This window comes from Anas acuta, chromosome 10, assembly GCF_963932015.1.
Source record: "Anas acuta chromosome 10, bAnaAcu1.1, whole genome shotgun sequence".
NCBI lineage: Eukaryota > Metazoa > Chordata > Aves > Anseriformes > Anatidae > Anas > Anas acuta.
In genome coordinates, this window is record NC_088988.1 from 12,418,449 (window position 1) to 12,441,261 (window position 22,813).

The 22,813-nt window shown below is 45.4% G+C and overlaps 1 protein-coding gene across 10 annotated transcripts in view; it reads right to left on the reverse strand.

Annotated features, from left to right (window-relative positions):
• The window catches only part of CNOT1 (CCR4-NOT transcription complex subunit 1), a 58,325-nt gene extending 36,233 nt beyond the window's left edge, over positions 1-22,092 (reverse strand). For all 10 annotated transcript variants that reach the window (XM_068693881.1, XM_068693876.1, XM_068693879.1 and 7 more), the window contains exons 1-14: positions 21,937-22,092; positions 16,439-16,713; positions 12,030-12,137; positions 11,222-11,320; positions 10,631-10,699; positions 10,478-10,532; positions 9,849-10,052; positions 8,209-8,377; positions 6,066-6,192; positions 5,681-5,791; positions 3,876-4,046; positions 3,171-3,298; positions 1,989-2,229; positions 684-803 (exon numbers count right to left, since the gene is read on the reverse strand). In XM_068693881.1, coding sequence (XP_068549982.1) covers positions 684-803; positions 1,989-2,229; positions 3,171-3,298; positions 3,876-4,046; positions 5,681-5,791; positions 6,066-6,192; positions 8,209-8,377; positions 9,849-10,052; positions 10,478-10,532; positions 10,631-10,699; positions 11,222-11,320; positions 12,030-12,137; positions 16,439-16,540 — 1,704 coding nt within the window. In that variant the 5' untranslated portion in view covers positions 16,541-16,713; positions 21,937-22,092. The remainder of the gene's footprint in view (positions 1-683; positions 804-1,988; positions 2,230-3,170; positions 3,299-3,875; positions 4,047-5,680; positions 5,792-6,065; positions 6,193-8,208; positions 8,378-9,848; positions 10,053-10,477; positions 10,533-10,630; positions 10,700-11,221; positions 11,321-12,029; positions 12,138-16,438; positions 16,714-21,936) is intronic.
• Between the last annotated feature and the right edge of the window lie 721 nt (positions 22,093-22,813).

A 22,813-nucleotide genomic window follows, 5' to 3' on the forward strand; every position in this document is an offset into this window, starting at 1 on the left:
CAGTTTGCTCGTGGCACAAATAAGGAAGAGCTCTCATCTGAAAGCATTGCATGGGCTTCTTGAAGAGACCTTGTGCTTGTGGTTTTAAATTCCTCTGTATGAAAATCTACCAGTAAGTGGCCAAGAACTACCAAAACAATTTTGCAACAGAATTAGTCAGAATAACCCAGTGTCTCCCTGCCAACAGACCTTAACCACTTCAGAGCCACTCTGAATACATCTGATCAGCGTTCATACTTGAACACAGAAGCTGATATAACAAAACTCATTTGAAGCTCTTACACTTTGGGACACCCAATTATTTTGCATCTAACTTTAGAAGTGATAAAGGCCTTTAAAAAGTCAGATGTAGCTTCCAGTCTCTTTTGTGAACGTATAAACAATTGAAAAATAGCAGTATTCTCAAGAAACCCCCATTCCATCAACCTCAGCGGTGCCTCCTTCAAACAAACGTCTGAAGGATATTTTCTACATTCCCATTTCAATGGTATTCAAGGTTAAAACAGTTGAAGCTCTTCCTGGATTTACAGTACATGCACATAGCAAGCAGTTCCATTACACTGCTTCTTAGTAATCCTTACTAAATTAGTCACATCCAAGTTAAGCTTAGCCTTTCTTACAAGATGAGCAAGTCTGCATAAGACACCAGACAGAAAATAATAATGGTGCTTTGCAAAACTCACCTTCAAGTCTTGCGCCACATCAAGAATACGTGACAATTTTGCCTGGTCATACTGCTCCCCTCTCATGTACCATTCTGCCATTGCATGCATGATAAGCTGACGAATCGAAGGAGACTGACCCTAAGAAGAATTAAATTAGGATTGTACTTCATGCCTCTAGGAAAAGGATCAACTATTTGAACATTTAGTAGGATATCTTACCTCTAAAGCCTAACACACAAACATTTACTCTTCAGTTTAGAGCTTAGTTTCTTAGTTGGACTCTTAACATGCGACGAATAAAACTATCCTGGAGTTCAACTAAAGGAACGATGAACATTCCTCTCAGTTACAGAGAAACAGCTTTTGGAATATGTGAATCACAGAACGTTCTGCCTGATGTGCTGCCTGAAGCCAGAGCTGCCATGTCACAGCCTGACATTGCAAAACCAGCATCTAGCTCTTTGCTCACACATGAGCAATCAAAGTGCAATTCGAGTAAATTTCTGCTGGCAGCAAGGGTTTTGCTTTCAGTTCCCACATCTGAGGAAGTCAAACATCCTCAAACTGTAGAGCAGCACCCTGTCACATGACAGCTATCACTCTGTACTTTATTTTGGAGCCTAGCCTGCTGAAAAATCACATATTCTGCCATTTCAAGACATTATGCAAAGAACACATCACGTCTATCTCTATCCCACCCCCATTCTGCAATTTAAAGACTTAACCAAGAAAGCATAACATCCATAGCACTTCAGCTAGTGAACAACCGTGACTTTGCAATGAATGTAGACCAAGAACCCCTGAGGTCAAGCTTTGTATCATCAACTCCACTGTAATTGAAAGGGCAATATATTTTCTCATGCAGATTCCCCTCCCACCCTAGAGGCTTCCTCTGCCTTAAGCTTCTTCCTATGACTTGTATTTACTTAACTACCAGTGGGCACAGCGATGAGAGCCATGATGAAAGGCCAATCTATAAAAAAAACTACTTATTTGCCCATTAAAAACATAGGGTTTATATGCATAGTTGCCTTCTCTCAGCATGGAAGTTCTCTTTGAAGAAGGGCAGCAGCCAGTCCTAAATTTTCAGAAAACTACACTCTCACTACAAATTACGTTACATGCAGTTTCTTTATACCTAGAACAGTCTCCAATGCACTTTGCTAGAAGACAGGGGGTATCTTATTTTGAACCGTTTCCTCTCTTACTGCTTAAAATTTCTACATTTTAAATGTGCCAGGCTGTCTCTCCCCCTTTGGCTTTCTGTCCCTCTCTCAAACTTTACATTTTAAGCAAAGGTTAAATGCCAGTGAAAACACTCACCTGTCCATGCCATGCATAGTGCAAAATGATGGCTGAGTTGGGATGGTTGCCAAGGAAAATCGGCATGAGCGTGGAGATGAGTTCATGGCGCAAGGTATGCCAGGAAGTGTTGATCTGCAATAAGGCCAATACCAACATATCCGGGCAATGCTTGATAGGAAAACTGAAGAGCTGCTTAACCTGCTCGTACTGTCCCACTTCTGCCAATCGCAACAGAGATTCGATCAAATCCAGGCTCTTCCTAACAAAAGGAAAAAACAAACAGACAAGCCCCCCTCAAAGTTACAAGTAGTTTGCTTACAGGATCCTGGATTCAAACATGTTGTAGCATCAACTGCAAGACTACATAAAGTAACACCCACTGCAAGCAGCCTGAAACTGCAGCTCCTGTCAAATCCAGTTAAGCCTACAGGAATATTCTTACCTATGAGAAGTAACTTTTATTTTTTAAAAGACAGAAACAAAATCAAACCAATTTAATAGCTTAAGAGCTTTTACTGTTCAAGGAAGAGGGAGAAAAACTTTTTATAAACCTGACAGTACACACCTGTGAAATCTGAAGAAGATATTTCACTGTTGTCTATTTAAGAGATACAGACATAGCTACCTTCTCCCACTTTGACCATCTTCCCCATCCTTAATTCCTTGAATCAGGTTGTACAACGGGAATAGAAACAAATACCTGCACTGAAATCAGCTACAAGCTATATTAAAAGAAGTTGTATTTGTCAGCTCGAGGAGTCATATTACTCAGCTTTGTGCATTAACTGAGCAATAGCTCTATAAATTTATTATTTAAATCCCAGGACTTATTTCATGTAAGTGGAACACGTTTCTCTAATGTCATCCTGGAAAAAGATTTAAATTATCTCCTCTATCCCTCTCCCTCCCCCCCATATATTTAGATTCACCAAAATACACTGGCAGAAATTCTCCAGACAAGCAGAAGACTCCATTAAAAGCAACAACTAGCAAAACATTTTCAGATATTATGGAAATACACAGGAAGTTCTAATGTGAAAACTTCCAGCAAACACTGAAAAATACTGACAGCTGATCAACTGTAATGTACACAGAGCTACAGACATATCATGTTGCATGAAGGTAAAGTCACATTTGAGCAGGTAAGTTGTCTTACTCTAAATCTAGGTAAGAAAAGCAGTTTGGGGAGAGCAGGTTTACCATGTAGCAATTTCTCGATTGTCATCCTCTGGTGGTGCTTTCAGGATGTCTGTGGCAACAGTATGACAAGCGTAGTCAGCAAAACAGAAGATGTCAGGGTTTATGAGGGAATGTTGAATGAAGGAGAGCTGGTGTAAGAGATATCAAAAATAGTTAGTTTAGGTCTTTGAAATTACAGGTTCTTTTCCACTACATCCAGAGATGTTTCTGAGAGCAACACAAAGCAACAAGGCAGTAGAAACGAGCCAAGATTGACTATAAGCATGTTTTACACCAGACTGAACTTCACTAGAGCATAAGAACTTCTCTTCCCACGGTTTCTGAGCATGATAAATAAGCGTGTGCCCAGGGCACCTGCCTGCACAGTAGTGTTCTGCAGAGCTCTAGCCTTTGTGTAACCAAATAAAAATCTCCCAGGACTGTCATGCAGCATATTAGTGCTCAGCTGCACTGCAAAGAGAACCCCACTAAAAATACACGCAGTGTTATATGTAGAGCAAGCAACCACCTCCCTGCAAACAATGCAAACACTGTTCAATTAACAGACTGTACTTCAGTAACACACCTGAGGCCTATGCCTTACAGGCCAAGTTCTCAAACGTGGCTTGTCTGAAAATGCACATAACCAATCCACAGCTGCCATTTGTGAAATTCAAGAACTTCTTAAGTTTTGTACAGACACAGACAAAACACTGGTAAACCTACCTGGCCCTCTGCATGTTTCCAAGGTCTGTATATGGCATTAACTGGAAAAACCTCCATGCCCAAGCCTCTCTGGATGCCAAACACCACAATATGCAGGCCCTTGCTGTCACGAATCTGAAATCCCGGGTGGTCCAATTCATAGGTTACTACTTTGAAGTCCAGGCTAGGATTCTGCATCCAGAAAAAACAAGAGAATAGTTAGCCTTTAGCATTATAATCTTCAGTACTTTCTTCTAAGAACCCCACTTCATCAGTATTTTGCTCAGCTTAACATCCACCCGACTTTTAGTTGAAGGCAGTTTGATTTAAAAAACACAATTTAGATAGTTTTGAGAACTCAATGCAAATTACTGTTTGAAACCAGCCTGCAAATCTCACCTCCCCCAGCACCACAGCCAGTAGCTGTTTATCTTTCTAAACATCTCTTTAACAAGTCTTCAAAAAAAAAAAAACAAAACAAAAAACAACCAAAACCAAACCCAAACCAACAAACCAAACACCCAAAAAACCACCCAGCACAGTTCCTTTCTTAGCATACTAGCTGATTCCTTTTGTAGGCTTCTATACGCCCTCCAACAAGAAACAGAAGGATCTGACCAGCTGCCAAGCACAACTTGTTTTCCATTTGAAGGATTTACAGTGCAAGTGCTTGCAAGCACCTATTAGATTTTCAGCAGTAGCGTAAAACCTTCAGGATGAGGGGGTTTGGAGGGAACTATGGCAATTACAGAACACAGACCTCTCCTTCCAAAGATACATGAGCATCACACACAAACAGATACTGACTGCTCACTGTGCCAATTTCCTGACAAGCTGATGTAACACAGAGTAAACGTGGACCACATCAGATGTGTAAGGAAGGGCTCGGGCGTGCTTAAACAACTGGAAAGTTAGACAAAAGCACAAAGTGCCTGGAGAACAGACAATACTTCATTGATAACAGAATGAACATACAAGAGAACTCACACTGTTTGTGCTAATAACTGCAGCTGTAGCTTACACACCATGTGTATGCTTCCATAGAATGAAAAAAATTTAGAGCTGTTTCCTTAAAGGAAACAGAAGGTAGAGAGCTCTCTAGGAATAAAAATAGTACACCTACACTAGCACGCAAAACCTGTCATTTATACAGCACAATGGGACTCAGATACTGGTACATCATGTAGAAAAGTCTAGCTGTATTTTTTTTTTTAAAAATTCCTTGGAAAAAAAAACACAACAGCACTCCTTTGTAGATTAGAGGGACCACACAGAAAACTCACCCAATATACGGTAGGCAAAGGAAATGGTATTCATGTTTCACTATGTTAATTATGAAAATTGCTGCTTATAAAGCAGTGGAAAAGCTTTTCTATTTTTGAAACATCATCATGCACAAGAAGCACGGAGAGGTTTGGAATGAGTAGCTACAAAAATATTTTGTTTCATTTTAATGCCTGCAGTTAGAACCTTTGCAAAATAAGGTGCGTGACGTACAGACTCTTTCCGCTGTTGAAAATAAATTCTTCAAACATAAAACCCCTCAGACAACACATGCTGGAGCACGTGGAAGTAAGTTGTGTGGAATGAATTGCAGGTTGCACCCACTTAGCCATTCAGGTAGTTTTTAGTTCTCACAATTCCTCAAAATATTCTTGTTCAAAGGGAAAAAGACAGCATTTAAGCACAGCAGCACAACTGTATTCACGAGTTTCAAAGGCATTCAGGCTGCTGGGAGCTTTAAAAAAACCACTTTATATTCACACTGGGCCACATCCTTCTTTCAGATGTTCTGCATTCAAGGCCAAGGTGCTCACAGAACTTACCAACTCTTTAAGAACATCAATTAAGACCTCCACATTCCAGGTATGGGCTTGTGCTCCGTCACTTTTATCCTTCCCATCACTCCAAATCCCACTGCCAGGAGCCGAAATAGACTGCAAATAAAATACACCCAGTCAAATACTAGCTGAAAAACACCAAGTCTCAGAAACCACTAACCACTAGAACTCTCTGCACTACAACGAGAAACAGAGGTTCAGCCTGGTAACGACACCAGTTACACAGTTCTAAGAATCCCTCACTCAAAACTGTATTACAGACATTTATGGCAGAACAAAAGGATAAATGTTAAATAATAAGAGCAAGTCTTAATTTTCAGTTAAAAAAAAACCACATTCCCTCTCCCCCCGCCCTGCCCAGACCACTCACTTGTAATGGAATACCATCTGTCAACCCTGAATGAGTTCGAGCCATCATCCCCAAAACCCTGGCAACCTGGGCAGCTGTGACTTCCCGGACACCAAACTGCATGATTATGTTGCGACATTCTTCAACACTAAGATGCAACAGAACAGACAGACCTTAGTACTAAAGCAGGTTTCACTGTGGCACAAAAAGCCATAAAAACTAAAGCACAGACCGTTGGGAGAAACTAATCGCAAATGGTAAAATATGACAATTTACTGGGCTTCACACTTGTATCAGTCAAATGCTCCAACAAATTCTAAGGTAAGCAACAAGACAACTTAGGCAGAAAGTCCATGCAATTATTTCCACGAAGCATACAGTGCTGTGTATTTAATTCAAAGCTAGGCAGACTTAAGTCAGTGACACACATTTGACAGCCTATGCCTTGTCAAAGTAAAAATACAGGGTAGGTTTAGCAGTGTTTGCTGTTAAAAGCACTTCTAAGTATTGAAGTATGAAACAGAGCTTCAAAGACTGAAGTCTTCTGCTAGCTGAAAGTGAAACAAAGGCTCCAACAACACATTTCAGCAATGCACATCACCAGTTTGACAAGGTAAACTGAAAATATGCAGCTCGACCTGATACAAGCTACAGTGTTTCTGATCAGAGGTCAGTAGCAAAAACATTCAAGGAGCCAAAAGAGCAAACAATTACCAGAGGCTTAAACACTTATTTTTCTAAAAAAAAAAAAAAAATTAAATTAAAACTTAACTTTTTTTTTGCAATATTTGTTTCACTTTAACACTTAAAGAGGCCAGCAGTTAATATCTACACAGCTTCAGCACAGATCGAGTATGTTTTATTTGCAGGCACATGCTAATGAATTCATTTTCAATACCTCGAACACATTTATGTTGTGTTTGTATTCCACCACACCAACAGAAGCTTAGTTAATACTATCTTTGAGATCTTATCACCTCCTCAGCGTGGTCCAAAGTCTTTCAGAACACAAGTTTATTTCTCCTAGCTTATGCTTCTTAAGTGAACCTTCCCTTAAGAAATGTTAGGTCCAAACTGAGGGCTGAACCTAAGTCAAAACTGCCATACGTTTGCAGTCTCCTGCTAACTAGGTATCAGAGAACTCTCATTGATCCCTAAAAACTGCATGAATAAATCCAATTCAGTTTTTGAAAAGGTAACAGATGCACAGTATGACAGCTTTTAATAAATTCTAATTAACTCTTCACTAGAAGTCTAGCTTAGGTCTAGCTGCTTCTACTTTTCTGGTAACAATTCTCACATGCATATAACCCATGTAATAGAATATTTGTGTTAGGTGCAAAGCTGTGTAGTACTGTTCATGCCGCTCCCAGCAAGTCCCCACAGCTCTGTACATGACAGCCCAATTCATGCAGCACAAGCAAGTGCAGTTAGAGCTGCATATAAAACATTTCAGAGTAGGGGCAGATAGCAAGAGCATGGAATACTGTTGTGAGGATGTGGGTGAAGTATTTCTACAAATATACACACAAATTCAGGGGAAGTTTAAGGCAGCTGTGTTTTTACCAAAATAAGCCTAAGCAGGCACAGACTGAAGATGTCAGGATACTCTGCTTCATCACCAGCAATTCATTACCATAATTATACCCTACAGCTTCAAATAATCGCTATTATGAAGTGTACCACACCCATCACAATCTAACACAAACAGAAAGCTGCTGTTGGTCAGCTCTCTTCAAGAGAGATTATCATCTTTAGTTCTTCTCTAATCTGTTTCATGTGGATGGTGAACTAACAGGAGTCTGTCACAAGAACAGTTCTTCAGATCTAGTAGGATTTAGTTTGAATTTATGCCTATCTGGCCTTTCTGTTTTTATAAAAAAGAATGCTGGTCAAATCCTTCTCAAACCTTCCCAAGGAAGGTGAATACCTTTAGCTAACATTTCTTACCATGACAAAATCATACACAATTTCAACAGATACGCTATGCATGCTAGAAGCAAGACGCAAAACAGGAATAAAAGCAGATAACCTCATAATACTTCTAGTTATTTTAGTACTTAAAGTGTTCTTTTTCTTTACCTTTTGTCTCAAGGAAGAGAAAGAAAACCACCACCACCCAAGATGATCGATTCCACGTAAGAAATTGGGTTTTCCTACAAACCTTGTACAAAAGCCATAGCCAACTTCTTGCATGAAGTCTGCCAGAGAACTCTCCATCATTGTTTTGGCTATCCCTCCAGAATCAGGCAGGATCCTGTCCATTAGAATGTCCCGTTTTTCAGGGTATAGAAGTGGTGCAAGCACCACAGGACAACGCTCCTGGGGAAAATCTGAGGGCGAGAGGAACAAAAACAAACCCACAACACCAGTTACATGCAAGCGACCATTCAAAATAACTTGAGTGCTCTACTAGAACTTCCCTGCTGCTGCAGGTACCTGGAGGGCACTCAGAGCCTTCCTCCATCCCACCTACCAATTCTCTACTGGCACTTAAACATTCCTAGAGAAGAAGAATGTAAAATAGGCTACACCTTAACACAGGTTCACACTGCAGCTGCCAAAAAAGGCTATCAGCTGCAGCGGTAAGTTTACAGCTAGATTGTCACTAACAGCAGTCATCCAAAAAAAGCAGAGCAGGAAACAATACAGCAGTAAAGCAAGGCTCTCCTCCAAATCAAGAACTATTAGGAAACAAAGGAGCTGCTACTGAGTGCTCAGCCTAAGATGTCCAGCAATCCAAGTATGAAACTTGGGGATGGAAGGAGAAAATACTCCTTTCTTCCTTTCAGGGAAGCAAATTTTAAGGGAGACACAGTCCTGAGAAAATCAGAGGTGTGGGTAGGAGTTTTACTCGCAGTGGAATGCAGCAGAATAAGACAACTTACAGGCAGGCCTTCCTTATGCAGCACTATCTTTAAGATGATGCAATGATATAAACACCTCCATACCCTTTAGTGCCATTCAGAGAAGAATTCCCAATTTCCCAAAGCAAAATGAGAGGAATAACAGAAGCTATCCACTAATCAGCATTAAAGAAAGCACGACCTAAGAAGTTACACCTAAACAGAAGAAACATTCTGCTTTTGCATAAAGGGTGACATCCTCCAGGCCTGGGTAGAACCAAGCAGTGTGTTGTGTTAAATGCAGTTAGCTTCTGAGCTCAAGTCCTCCTCATTCTGAAGGGTTTACAGCAAACAGTTTTATTTTGGAAAGGAAGAGACTACCAGTTCATAGCCCACTGACAGCATCCCCTGCCACCACACAGGGACCATGGTAGATTCCAGGAAATTAACTATTTTTATTCAAAACCACTTCCTTTGCTCTGCTAATATTTCCTCATAGATCTGCACCTAATATAAGCAACCCAGAACTTACCCTTTCAAATATGTGGATTGTAATGCATGTTCCTTGCCACATAAGGAGCTCAAGTTTTTCAACCACACTGTATGGGCTGCTGCAGGGTAAATTAACTCCATCCCAGACAGACCCAGCACATGTGTTGCTTCAGTTAAAGCCGTGCCATCCCACACAAGCAAACATACTAGCATATTCCCTTCATTTACTTTGAATATTTATCAAACACTTCTCCAAAAAAAATAAAAAAGCCTTGAGGTTGTCTCATGCAACTGCTCACCGAAAGAGAAATATGCTAAAACAGCAGTATTTTTCTTCCAGTTTTGTCATGATGATTTAGTGAGCTCAACCTCACCAACCCTTTCAGCAGTCTGCAATGACTGTAAGTTACAGAAGCCTATCTCAGAATCTGCAGTTAGTCAGGCTCCAGGAAAACACCACACTTACCTCTACGTAATGTTTTGAGGAAAGCGTCAATTTGTTCCTGTCCCACCCCAAACGCTCCCTTCTGCCCAAAAAGGAGATGGGAGAGGAGAAGGTGCAGGACCTCTATTGCAATATCTTGGAAGCCACCTTCTTGATTTCCACTGACGTCCGCGTCAATGTAAGAGCGCAAAAGATCCGGGAGTTTCTGTTTGATGAACTGGGCAGCTTTTGAACACAAAAGAAACTAAAGTCAAAACCTGAAACTTCTTTTCAAGATAAAGACTCATTTTAGTTTAAGTACCATTCTCTTACCCAGAGTTCGTTTGCCACAAGCTGCAAGAGGTCCAATTTAAACAGAAACCTCACAATCCATAGCCCTGAGCTCAGTATTAGTGTACAACTAAAAAGTTGAAAGATATCACAATATCTTAACTTGATTCATCATCTAGCACATCACTGACAGAAGGGACCCCCACTTTCATATGAGACAAAATGACCAAGCTACGTATTGACTCTCTCGCAATGCTGTTAGACTTCCGTAGCTCCCCTGATTGCAAGGTGATGCACGCAAACACCTATCCACCTCGAAAGTCCACTGCTTACAAAGAAAAACGGTGCTCTTGCTGCAATAGCTTGGAAGCTTCACTTACCAAAACCTCGTAGATCTGAGCTGAAAGAGTTCAGTAAAGCGAGACCGAATATCACCTACAAAGAAAAACAAGCATCACAGTAAGGGGACTTCATCCTTTCTAACAAGCTCAGTCATAAAACACAAATATTTTTGAAATAAAATGTACACCTACCTCTTGAACTTTACTTAATTTGATGACTTTACTCAATTGGGCAAATAAATGGGGTGAAGGCTTTAGACTCTGAAATAGGTAAGAAGAGTTAAATAGAGTTGATTACATGATTAGTCTCCATGATTAGTCTCATTTGTCATGCAGCAGAAAAACTACAGCCCATTTAAAGGTCTTCAATTTCAGTAACTGCTCTACTGTAGGTTAACACAAAGCCTATATTGGTAAACTAAGCATCTCTAGAGCTATTTTTGGATACGTCTAGACTAAAAGTTTATTCCACATATCCCTCTATTAATCTATTTCAGCATTAAACCCCCATCATGGCTTTCATACTGAAAGAAACACATGAGAACTGATCATTTATTTTGGTACTGTCTGCCAGAAACAAGCCATCAGGAACTAACATTAGATTAAGCTTTTAAAATTAGTTTTATTCTGAGTGACCGAGTAACTAGCTCAGTTTAACAAAACAGAACTTCCACCAAGCTCTATTTTTGAAGATTTTAACACAACTGAGCTTAGCCATAAAAAAAAACGATAGGAAAAACACGAGGGAAAAACAGGTGGATACTTTTCAACAAGCACACAGACCTTCTGATAGTGCAAGGGATTGTCAATGGCGTAGGACAGCGTCGAGATAAAGTTTGGTTTCGTAATCAGCGACGCACACTCCTGGATCAGAAATTGAGTCTGAAAGAAACAAAATTCGAACATTCATATTGTTTCAACACAGAACAAGACAATAAAGCTGCTGCTTTTCACTAAAGGCAGCATCATTAAATATAAGAAACCTTTAAGCCTTGCAAGTGCCTAAATTCTCATCAGCACTCATTTAACTAGTTTCCTTTCAGTCAAGTTTACTTCAGGTTTTGTTTGGTTTTCCCTCTAAGATTAAGAAAGTGACCAAACATTTGCATAAAATGGCAAAAAAACTGATTTGCAAACACACAACATTTTGTTTTCTGCAATTCATTTCATACACACGCAATAGAGGACCTAAGAATATTTGGTTCTTACTTGTGTGCTGAAAAGTCTGTGCCAACATTGCTTAAGGATGAAAAACACTAGCCAGTACCAGACAAACCAGTTAGTGGACTGGGACAAAGTTCTGAAGAGACAAATACAGGCTTTCAAAGTAGAGCACTGTATGTGGTGAGAAGAAAAATTGTACTTGAGCTGCTTTTCCAGATTAAGGTATTTTAAGAGTCAGATACCAACAATTTTTGCCCTCAGACTAGAGGACTGCTAAGATCTGCTTCCAATTGAAAAGCTGAATGACATAATAGTATTTTGCTTGAAGCTACCATCTTCAACATCCCTTTGTGCTTAATAGGAAAATCTGCAACAGGATTTGATAAGAAGCAACACTAACAAGCAGCTGCCTCAGTGCAAACTTTACCTGATGGAAATCTTTGCCACTGCTTTTACCATCGCCACTGAAATCCACGTGCGAGAATAGGCAGCGTAGTAAATGCCTGTCTGCCTCGGGACCGTGCCTGTTCACAATCTGGAAAAAAGCATCCAAAAACAACTTGGTAACAAACAGTCATTACACAGCATGATCTGGGACCAGCACTGTGGACAGAGCAGTGCTCTGAGTGCTTAATACTTGTTGAGTTTCAACAGAATCGAGCATGTTTCTGTTTTAATTAGTAACCTAGAAAACAAGTCATTAAACCTATTTGCAAATGAAAAGCATAAAAAGATAGGGAAAGAATCTAGACACAAGTCACTTTGAGAGAAGCAGTGCATTTCACAGGTAGGGTTTGTAAACAACCATTAAGAGAGGGGGTTTTCAAGTCACTAAAGGGTGATTTTAAGCTTCTCTGCCACTAAAGCAGCCCAGAATCCACATGGTGCCGTGGTCCTGCTTTCCCCCATATTTTTTCCTACCTCTTCTGTGCCTCAGGGTGCAAGAGTAGAGCCCTGAGACAGCCTGCATCTGTGTGCCACACCTATGTATCAGGTATTTCTCCCAGACAGGCCACTGTAGGGCACCTTCCTTCAGCTTGCAGACAGCTTCTACCTTGTCTCCTGGTCATGACTGACTGCCACTACTACTCCAGGCCCCTTTTAGACAAAAATGAAATACTATACAGTGTTCCCTGCCATATAAAAAAAAAAAATCCCATTTGCTCATTAACTAACTTTAAAATCACATTTCTGGGCCGCAGGCACTCAGCACACGACATTTCCCCTGTCCTTTGAGCTCATTCAGCCAAATTCCGTAGCTCAGTCTAAACAGGTGATTCACATGTGTTAGTTTCAACATCTCTTACTCATTATTAGATCTTCGTAACACCACTCCATTTCTGTTAGCGTGCCCTACAATTTGCCTTCAGCTTAACTCCTGGGTACAGCTCAACTCATCAGCTTGCTGCCTGAAGCACCTCCAGGTTTGTTTTGGCCTGTTTCAGCTTGCATTCCTTTAAGCCTCACCTAACTGCACAGCATCACTCATTTTCAGTAGAACCTAGAGTGGCAGAAGGTTCAAGTCACTTCATCACCAGCAACTTGCTTGATTTGTCCAAATGACAGCAGCTAACACCAAACCCCACCTCCACCTGCCAGCAAAGTTTGGCCATTGTTTCCACAGCGTGTGGAAGCACGCCCCGGCAGCTCTGCCCTGCGCTGTGACTTCTTCCACCAAGTTCAGGGCTGCACCCTGCCACAAACATCCTCGTCTGCTGGTTGTGCAAAGGGCCAGACAGCGTTGCTTCAGGCTGCATCCGCCTCAGCTCCTCCGAGGGCTCTGCTCAATTCCTCTATCGTTATCTGACCCTGGACTTCCCCTTCCCTCACGGGCTGCTCACTGCAGGGGCTGCCAAGTTTTGTTCTGCTGGAAAGGAACATCCGAGTCAGGATAGCTCTGCATCATGACCAGGGGCTGGAACGTACACGCTGCTGATACATCAGCCCGGAGCAAACAGCCCCCTTCAGTTAGCTGACAGCACCGTCCTCAATGGCAGCTGCCCCCCAGGATTAAATGGGAAGATGCTCGGATTCATGCAAAAGGAAATTCTAAGTGAAAAGTAAATTCTAAGTGAGCTCAGGCTCCAGAAAACAAGCAATTTGCTTAAACAACTCCAATTAAGCGTGTAGCTTGAGACATGGCAACCAGACTGGCACAAAACAGGATCAATCTTCTACGAGCTACTTGGTGCTGTAACCAAGATGAATTCACAAAAGCAGATGGACGCCGAAGAAAGCTGCACACATTGAAGCTATCAACACGACCATCTCTGCATCAGAATGAGATTGCTGCCTTGTTTAGGAGCAACTTGTGAAGGTTATGCATCTGAAAATTTAACACACGGTGGGGGAAAGCGAAGGCTGGAAGTGCAGCATCGCATTTTTCAACTCTCACTACACTTACTCTGTACTTCTATTCAGAAGTTCTTATTCTGTTTCCTAGAAGAACTGCTAGCTTTGTTGTAGGAAGAGCTGAAGGAAATCTTCGTTTGGCAGCCTTCCTACACACTGCCAAGACCGCGTACCTGTTCATAAAGTCATCCCTGAAGACCGGCTGCCCTGGGAAGAACAGCTGCTACAGCGTGTTTGCTGCTAAACACGGAGGGTTACAGCAGAACTCCTGTTTCATGACAGCAGCTCAACAACAGCAGCACGTTACTCGAATAAAGCAGAAGCCTGGCACTTTTTCAGGGAAAGGGTAAAGCATTGTCTGCACCACGCCACGAATCTGAGTCGAGTACACGTTTACTCCCTAGTTAGTTCTGTAGCTTTTATTTCCAACTACATCCACAATATTCCAGGCCAACAGCAGCCCTGGAGGTGGCCCTCTGCTTTTAAGAGGCCTTGAGCACACCAGCACCCAGCCCTTACAAGCAACCTGCCTGCTTCTGGCAGCTGCAAAACTGAGCTCAGTTTTATAGTATAGGCAGCAGGACTGCCAGCGCTCTTCCCCTACCAATTACAGAGGATGAAGCTTGAGTGCTAACACTACTACGCCCTCTAAAAGACTCAGAGGAGCACAGTCTGGTGGCCCAGAGCTGCTACTCCAACATCTCTGCACTGTTTGGGGCAGGGCATCTCATGGCATGGAAGAGGCTGAGGCACCTGACGCCTCCTGGGTGGCCCTGCTGGAGCAGGGTGGCACCAGGTGACACCAGGAGGTCCCTGCCCACCCAGCTGCTCTGTGATGCAGGATAAAGCTCAAGCCACCCATATTCAGATTTAACATACAGGGACAAGTTGGATTTTGTTTAGGCAAACACGGGCTTAGCCCAGAAATAACTCTGCTTTTCAGCTCTGCTCATCTGAACGCAGACGGCTTTGCTTTCCTAGATGAACGTCCGCAAAGCCCTTCCCAGCTCTCCACTCGGGCTCTCCTTACCACTAATTCACGAAAAAGGAAACCACAAAACCCATTTCAGAGGAAGCTGCTCTTTAGAATTCATCCCTCTGACAAATACATAGAAGATTCTTTTCTTAAATATACGTTCATTTTTTTTTTAAATAGTCTTAAAGCATCACATATGTTAAATGATTACTGAAAGCATGTTAAAGCAAAAATCAGCTGCTCGAGCTTTGCCACAGTTACAGTCACTAGTGATGGATTCAAATGTGTCATTTTGGTCAGAAGAGCAAGCTGGAATAAAGCCAGGAGCTGGAGATCAGGGGCCCTTTGCACTAATCACTTGGGAAAGGAACAGCTCCAAGCATGCCTTTCCAGTCTGTGTGCTTAGACACGAACTTTGTAAAACTGAGTTATGCCAAAAATTTACACCAAGCAGCACGCTGCGAGACAAAGGCAGTTGAAGCATGTACATGGAACCTCCAACTATCTAAGGCAAAATTGCACCAGGAACCACAAAAGTAAAGCGATACCAGCAAGTTAAAAAAACACTGGGGATCAAGGAGGTTTTAGGAATTTAGTTTTGAAATCCTAGATCCGTGTTATAATCAACTATACCCCATACAGCCTTCCTGCTGACTAGCTCGCAGTCTCTCAGCACAGCAAGAGGCCTGGGGTGGACCTGCTTTTAAACAAGTCTGTTGTTACAGAAACAGACTCTGCTTAGACCCTTTGGCCCCCAAATTTCATTCAAATCGCTATCGGACTGCAGCGGTGTAAGAAAAAAAAAAAGTTGAAGCAGCCCAGCTGCCTGCTGGGAACTGAACTAAACCCGTTTCTAAAACTGGCTCGGTAGCATTCACTTCCTCCTGAGTACTCTGCCCCGATAAGGGTTTTCAGCCCATCCTGCAAGTCAGAGCTATTTTTAAGAGGGTCAGCTGAACCACAATTCTTGCTCAGATTTTGGATCTTTCCTGGTTTCGATACGCAGCTACCCTGCCTGCCTTCTGAAAAACCAGGGCCAACACAGTTCCCTTGGTTCCACCAGTGTGCCACACTCCTTTGAAGCAGGTAAGTAACAGAAAAACTTCCATCCAAAGCAAGCAAAGGTATTCAGATGAACAATTTTTTCACTGCAACTGTGAACAGCAAATGTGTGTGGTTCCAACCCTCTCCCACCCAATTATGTTCTTCAGGAGCATCCAGAAGTTGAAAACTTTAGCCTGAAGGAGTTCAGGGAAGCTTTGCACACCATACTCCAAGAGCAGGAGCTAATCCTAATATGCAACCACTAAATTATCCTGGTTTCAGGATAACATCCTGCTGCTGTATTCCACCGCTCGGCAAGCGAAACCAACAGGAACACCTCGGAGAAGCAAGCTGTGGTTCTTGGCGTCGCGGGAACAGAAACATGCATGAGGAGAAAGAAACTCCATCCGACACTGCCATCGTTTCTTCCCAAAATTTCTTCTGCAGCACCACTAGCTACTTACATGCTGTATTTCCTGCTGGCTGGCTCGGTAGTTTTTCTTGGTTAAATTGTCCACCAGGTAGCTGATTTGAGACAAGGCCAGCGAGAGCGAGTCAAGATTCATTGCTGGTTGGGGCGGAAGCAGGCGGCCGAGCCCGGCGCAAAATCACCATTATTCCCCTTTAGTCACCTCAGAGACAGGTTAATTGTTTTTCCCCCAATTAGCCTGTATCTGGTTGTGTTACTTTCTTCAGCTCTTCTTCCTCAATTGTCTTCCTCTGTTCTGAAACATGGCACCTGAAAGACAAAAACCTGCATTAGCTTTGAGTCCTGCGGCAACTTCACAGCTGTGCTCCAGGCACTGCTGTTACCGTGTTGCAGATCACTACCCAATAAAGTTTTTCTTTCATTTCCCGATTAAAAAACTTTAAAAAATGGACATTAATATTAAAAAGCTCACGGTTTCTCTGCATGTTTTGATTTCCGGCAGAACACCACGCGGTGGAAACAAAACAAAAACTCAGCGTTATGCCTAAGGGCCTTTTCTGCTCATAAGCTGAACTGCGGAACAGGAAAACTCCGGTTCACCAAAGATGTTGAGAACAGAGACATTTTTGATGGCTTAACTTACGTAAACCGTTCAACGTAACTATGTCCACAAGGAAAAAGAAATGTTATTAAGTTTCCACAACACCAGCTCGGCTGTTTTCTCACTCCCCGGCCACATTTATTTGTTTCAGCCAGAGGAATGCCCACCCTCTCAGCACGGCGAGGAAGGAGAAAACGAGACGCATAATAAATGAGATCCCACCCAGCAACAATCAGGGGTCGCCATCAGCCAGGGCAACCATCACAAGTTTACGGGAAAACGCCGCTTTTCAGCCATTTCTGCAGTATTTTCCCTCGCTGCTCTCCAAGTAGCATCGCACTCAGGCGCCCGCACCAAAACAAGGGATCGTGAATGAGCAACACGCGCCGAGAGCTGCAATAAACTAACCCTAACATTTGGCTTCCGCGGAAACAGCTTTCCAGCGAGCGAGAACAGCACAGCCTGCCAGCTTAATAAATTACTCTGCGAACACAGAACTTGGCACTTGACATCTCGTCTGTTAAATTACAGATTGCCAACGCGATAAAAATCGCATCCCAAAGCGAGTCCCGCACAGCCAACAGTCGGAGGAGGCTCCCAGGAAGCTGGAAGGCGCCCTGGGAAGCGGCTCTGCAATTTGTCAGGGCTGGAAGCACGCTGGAGAGCCGCTGTTGTGAGGCTCCGCTCGATCAGGACACAAAGGTCACCAGGCTTCTTGCCAGGAGCCTGAAGATGCCCGTTTCGGAATAAAAACTCTTTCTTTGTGCTCTGGTTGCACAGATGAACGCCCAGCACACGGCTTCAGTGCCCCTGCCCCGCTGGGTCATGCAGGGGAGGCGTCAGCCCCACGGCCGTGCTGCTGCTGGGGCAGGGCAGTGAGCCTGAGTGAGATGCAGGGTCATCCATTTATTTAAAGGAAAAAAACTTGCCAACTTCTGTATTGCAACAGAAACCCTGCGTATTTGGTGAAGCTATGGAAGATCCCACCTATGCAAAAAAAAAAAACCCTAGGTCTTATGACAAAACTTTTCCAACTAACACTGAGCACCTTCTTTAAGATTTCCAAGACAAGCTAGTAGGGTTACGAAAGGATTTCATAACATGCTTAAAACTGCAGCTAGGAAACTTGCCGTTTTTATTTGGGTACAGCTGGCAGGCTCCCTCACTACCTTACCTACAGGTTTTTAACTCTAAAAGTTTTGTTGGAACAGAAGTGAGCACACAAGTTACCAGGTTTCTCCGTAGCACGGTACCTGACTGTTTTTTGTAAGTGTTACGTTAGTTTTAGAAAGCATCTGTAGACTAAATAGTAACTTTTAAAAGCACCACTGGACACTGCAGGTGCATGCTGCCCAAGCAGACCCCACCAGCAAGGTTTAACGCACCAGACAAACCTCAAGCTTCTGAAAGTATTTGTTCAAAACCAAACAGCTCCAAAGGCGCAGTGCTTCCAGCTGCACAGCCCACCAAGCACCACAAGCAGCACAGCAACAGCCTGGTGCGGGCTCCAGAGCAGGACCCACGCCAGAGCTCCAACCCTGTCCCTCTGACAACACTCCCTGAAGTTTCCGAGCGTGCCTCTCCGGCCACGAGGAATAAAACCAAACATTTCTCTGGGTATTGTTCCTCGGACTGAAGCAACCAGCACAGCATCGCACCTACCCCACCCCAAATCAAGCGTTTAAGCCCTGGAGCTGGGCAGCAAACCCAGGAAAAGGAAAAGCAGAGAGCACCAGCCCTGCGGGCTGCGATCCCACGGAGGCACAACCACCATTCCCTCTTCCCAATCACGAAATCTGGCAGTGCCAGAGCCCACGATCGAGTCAAATCCAGGTTCTTCCTTCTCCAGGAGGCAGAGGGGACCCTGCAGCTCGGGGACGGAGCACAGCAGCTTCCTATTTACTCAGGGTAAGGCAGAGCTGCCAGGAAAGCAGCAGCGCACACAGGTAGCTCCCCTGGCTGCCCAACGCCAGGCTAAACGTCAATTTCTGCAGCAGGGATTGAGGAAGCTATGAATGCTATGCAAAGCAGGCTTTATTTTTAGATGCATATATTCTTGGTGGGAATCAATCTCCCTACCCTGGCCTCAGGAATTCAAGGAGCTCTCCGTGCACGGGGCACGCCTGCTGTCTGTACAGGTTCAGAAAATCTGAGCCTCGGCCAAAAAGGCTTGACCAAAAATTTAAGTTTTCTGACAAAATCGGCAGCTCCTATCACACAATAATGTAATAAGGTAACAGACGCAGGACCTGGGAGCTCTTATCCACACATCAAAGCATCACCATTGGACACTGCACAACACAGCAGATTTTTAAGAGGTAGAAAATACTTGCTGAAACCTGTAAGCACGAACACTTTCTAAGGAAATCGATGGGCCATCCACGCAAGGTTTGGCAGGGAAAAGCTTCAGCTGATCCTCTTCAACACCAAAGCTCTGCGAGGTTACTATGTCAGAAATACGATACAATTCAAGGCAAGAATCCCAAAGCACAAAAGGGAGAAGACCAACATGTAACCAACAGCCAGGTTTGACTAAAACACTGCCAGCCAAAACACTCCCAAATAATCCCAAGCAGATCTCTGGCAGCAACTACACCTCGCTGCTGAGGATGAGGGGAACAAATCTCAAGTCCTCCACGCATTCAGAAAAAACCTTACAAAGAAAGTAACTTCAAAATTACTTTAAGCCAAACTTTGGATTTTTTTTTAATATATTTTTTTCAGAGCTAAATTACTACACTCCCTAAGTTTCAAGAGCTGTAAAGACTTTAAGCCACGTGTACTGCACGGGGAGGATAAAACAGCACAAGTGACAGAAACAGCAACACAGTCACTGGCTAGGTTCTGAGCTCCTGCCACAGAACAGCACACAGCACACACTAGAAGTGCCACTGCTGAAGTTGTCCTTCAGAACACAGGCTCCTACCCGCTTCCTCACATCCACACGCCAAGAGAGCACACAGGCGAGCAGCACACCTCTCCGAAGCCTCACGTGAGAGGTGTTCCAAGGGGGATGAGGGTTTTGAATCACGTCACAGTTAATAGACTCCTGGATCTCATTTTGAAATCTACAGGGAAAAACCTTACAGCGTAAGTCAAGCAAATAGAGAAATAAGCTACGGAATAATCCGCCTGGCTCGAACGTAGGTGTTTACACAGGAGAACCACCCAAACACTCCACTTACTGGAAAGCTGCACACAATTCCAGTCAACTGGAAGCCACCGATGCTGCTCAGACACGTTACTTTCAGTTTCCAGAGTGCTTGAGCTCAGCACGTACGTCTTTGCCACTACGTTAAGGCCAGCTAAGCTTCAGGTCTGGAACCTACCTCAAAGACGCCAGGCAAGCATCATGACATGGCAACTCCAGGCGTTTCACATCTCAACCAGGACTGTTTACAAACATCCAAGCAACTCTGACTTCCTACTTCCCCTTCAGTCCAACACCGCAGGATAAAGCTTCCACTGGAGGCAAGGACCTGCTCTCAAAAGCTTTGTGCTGCTTTGCCACCCAAGAAGACTTTTAGAACAGTTAAAGGCTACTTCAAAGAGGCAAAACAGAACTACAGCATCCACAGAACGTAAGACAGATCTGGTTAGAACGGCCACGTCCTCAGCCACAAATCTCAGGGGTAGGAATTCCCTACACCACGCTGTGATGCCTCTTCACAGGGTCACACAATGTCCCCATACACGTTTCCTAAGGTGTGCTTGCACAACTTCCCTTCCCTGTACTCACTGCTTAGCACACCAGTAGCTGTTGCTTCAGCACGACTTAAAAAGTGTTTGAAATCTAGGAACACTATGCTAGAAGAAAAAAGAATTGTGTATTTGCCTGAAAACAAGACAGGGAGATAGCAAGCCTGCTAAGAGCATGGCTTCAAGAAACCAGATCGAGAGGGTCAGTAGTTATCAGAATGCTTAAAAGCATGAGGGCAGAAAAAACAAGGAAATAAGACTTGAGAAAGAACATGCCCACGTTCTACCAGCTACGTTTGCTTCCTGTCTGTAAGAGTCACCTCACCTGGACCTATCCCACCTATAATTTAACTCCATGCCAATGTGGTTACCGTAGAAACAGGAAACACTTCAGCTACGTGCACTAAGAATGACTTGCCAGGAGTCACGCCTGTTTTGTTACCTGCTTAACAAAAAAAAAAAAGGGGGGGGGGGGGGGGCAAGTTCCACCGTGAGCAGATGCCATGCTTCCTCCTCAGAAGTCGGATTCACGAGCAGACACCCCCTCAGCTCATGTCCTATCCAGAAATGAAGTGTCTGGCTCTGATTTTTTTTTTAAATGTTATCTTAATTTTGTTGTAAACACAGCTCGAAGATTGTCCAAACAAGTTGTTCACAGCCTGCTGGGGGTTAGGGCTGCTCGGTACAAAAGAACACGGGTAGCAACGACCACAACGGAGCTACCTGCCACAGCGGCTGCCGGGACGGCCAACTGTTGATGTCCCACAGCGCTGCCATCCCCAATTCTCCCACAGCCGTCCCCTGCACCGCACAGCCCATCTACAACCGCAGCACGGCGCCGAAACTCCCCTTTAGGGTCCTCCTGAGGGGGCTGCGGCGGGGTGCTGCAAATTCCCTGCCCTCCCAGGCGGCAACAAGCGGCGGGGTTCCTCCGAGAGCACGGCCGGGCCCTCACGGCTCCCTCACGGCTCCCCCAGCGGGCCGGGAGCCGAGATGAGGCCGAAACCCTCAGAGCCGTGCCCCCGGGGAGCCTCCGCGCCTCAGCTCCCACAGCGCGGCCCTGCCCGGGGAGGCCTCATCCCCTCAGCGCCTCAGCAGCGCCTCAGCGGCGCCTCAGCAGCGCGGGGCCAAACCGGGCCCCGGCCTCCCAACCCCGCACCCTTCCCCCGGGCCCGGCTCCAACCCCCTCCGGTGCATCCCGGAGCCTCCCCTCACAGCCTCCGAGGCCTCACCTGGGGGCCGCCTGTGGCCGGAGCGGGGCGCGGGGCCGCGGCCTGTGCGCGCTGGGCTCCGCCGCTCCGCGACAAAATGGCGGCCGGGGTCGCGCGCTCACGTCGCGGCCTTTCCCCTCCCCCGTCCCCTCGCGGCACGCCAGGGGGAGGGAGGGGGGGAGTGAGGGGGTGGTGAGGGGAGGGGCGAAAAGGGGTGTCCCCGCCCACCCGGCAGGGGTTGGGCCAATCGGAGCGCGGCTCGCCGCGCGGTTCGGCCAATCGGCGCGGCGCGGCCTCAAGGCGGGACGCGAGCCCGCCCCCGCTGGCCGCGCGGAGAGGGCGCCGAGCTCTGATTGGCCGCGAGGGTTGGGCCAATCGAGGGGGCCGGCTGGCGGAGCATACGCGGAGCTGGCCAATCAGCGCCGGCAGCCGAGGAGAGGGCCGTCGGGAAGAGCCAATCAGCGCGGGGCAGGAAGAGGAAGCGGCGGGGAGCGCCAAAGGGCGCGAGGAGGCAGGAGGAGGGGGGAGCGGCACCCCCCCCCCCCCCGCACCTCGCAGTGGTACGGCCCGCGCGCGGCTTTCCCCCCCCCCCTCCCCCCCCCGCCCCCTGTAGTGGTTCGGTCCCCTCAGCGCCCGCCGCCATTTTGTGCCCGCCCTGAGGCGGTGCCGGAGCCGGCCGTTGGTGGCCGTTGGCGACCGTTAGCGACCGTTGGTGGCCGTTGGTCGCCTCACGGCTCCGGGCTGCCCCTGAGGCGCTCCTGCCAAGCCCCACGAGGTGTGGCTGCCCGGCCCCGGGCTGTTGGGGGCTGTGGGGATGGGCCTGAGGGGTGTTGCGGGGTGTGGGCCCGGCCCTGTGAGGGCTTCGAGGCCTCCGCCCGCCCCCCCTGAGGCGTCCTGG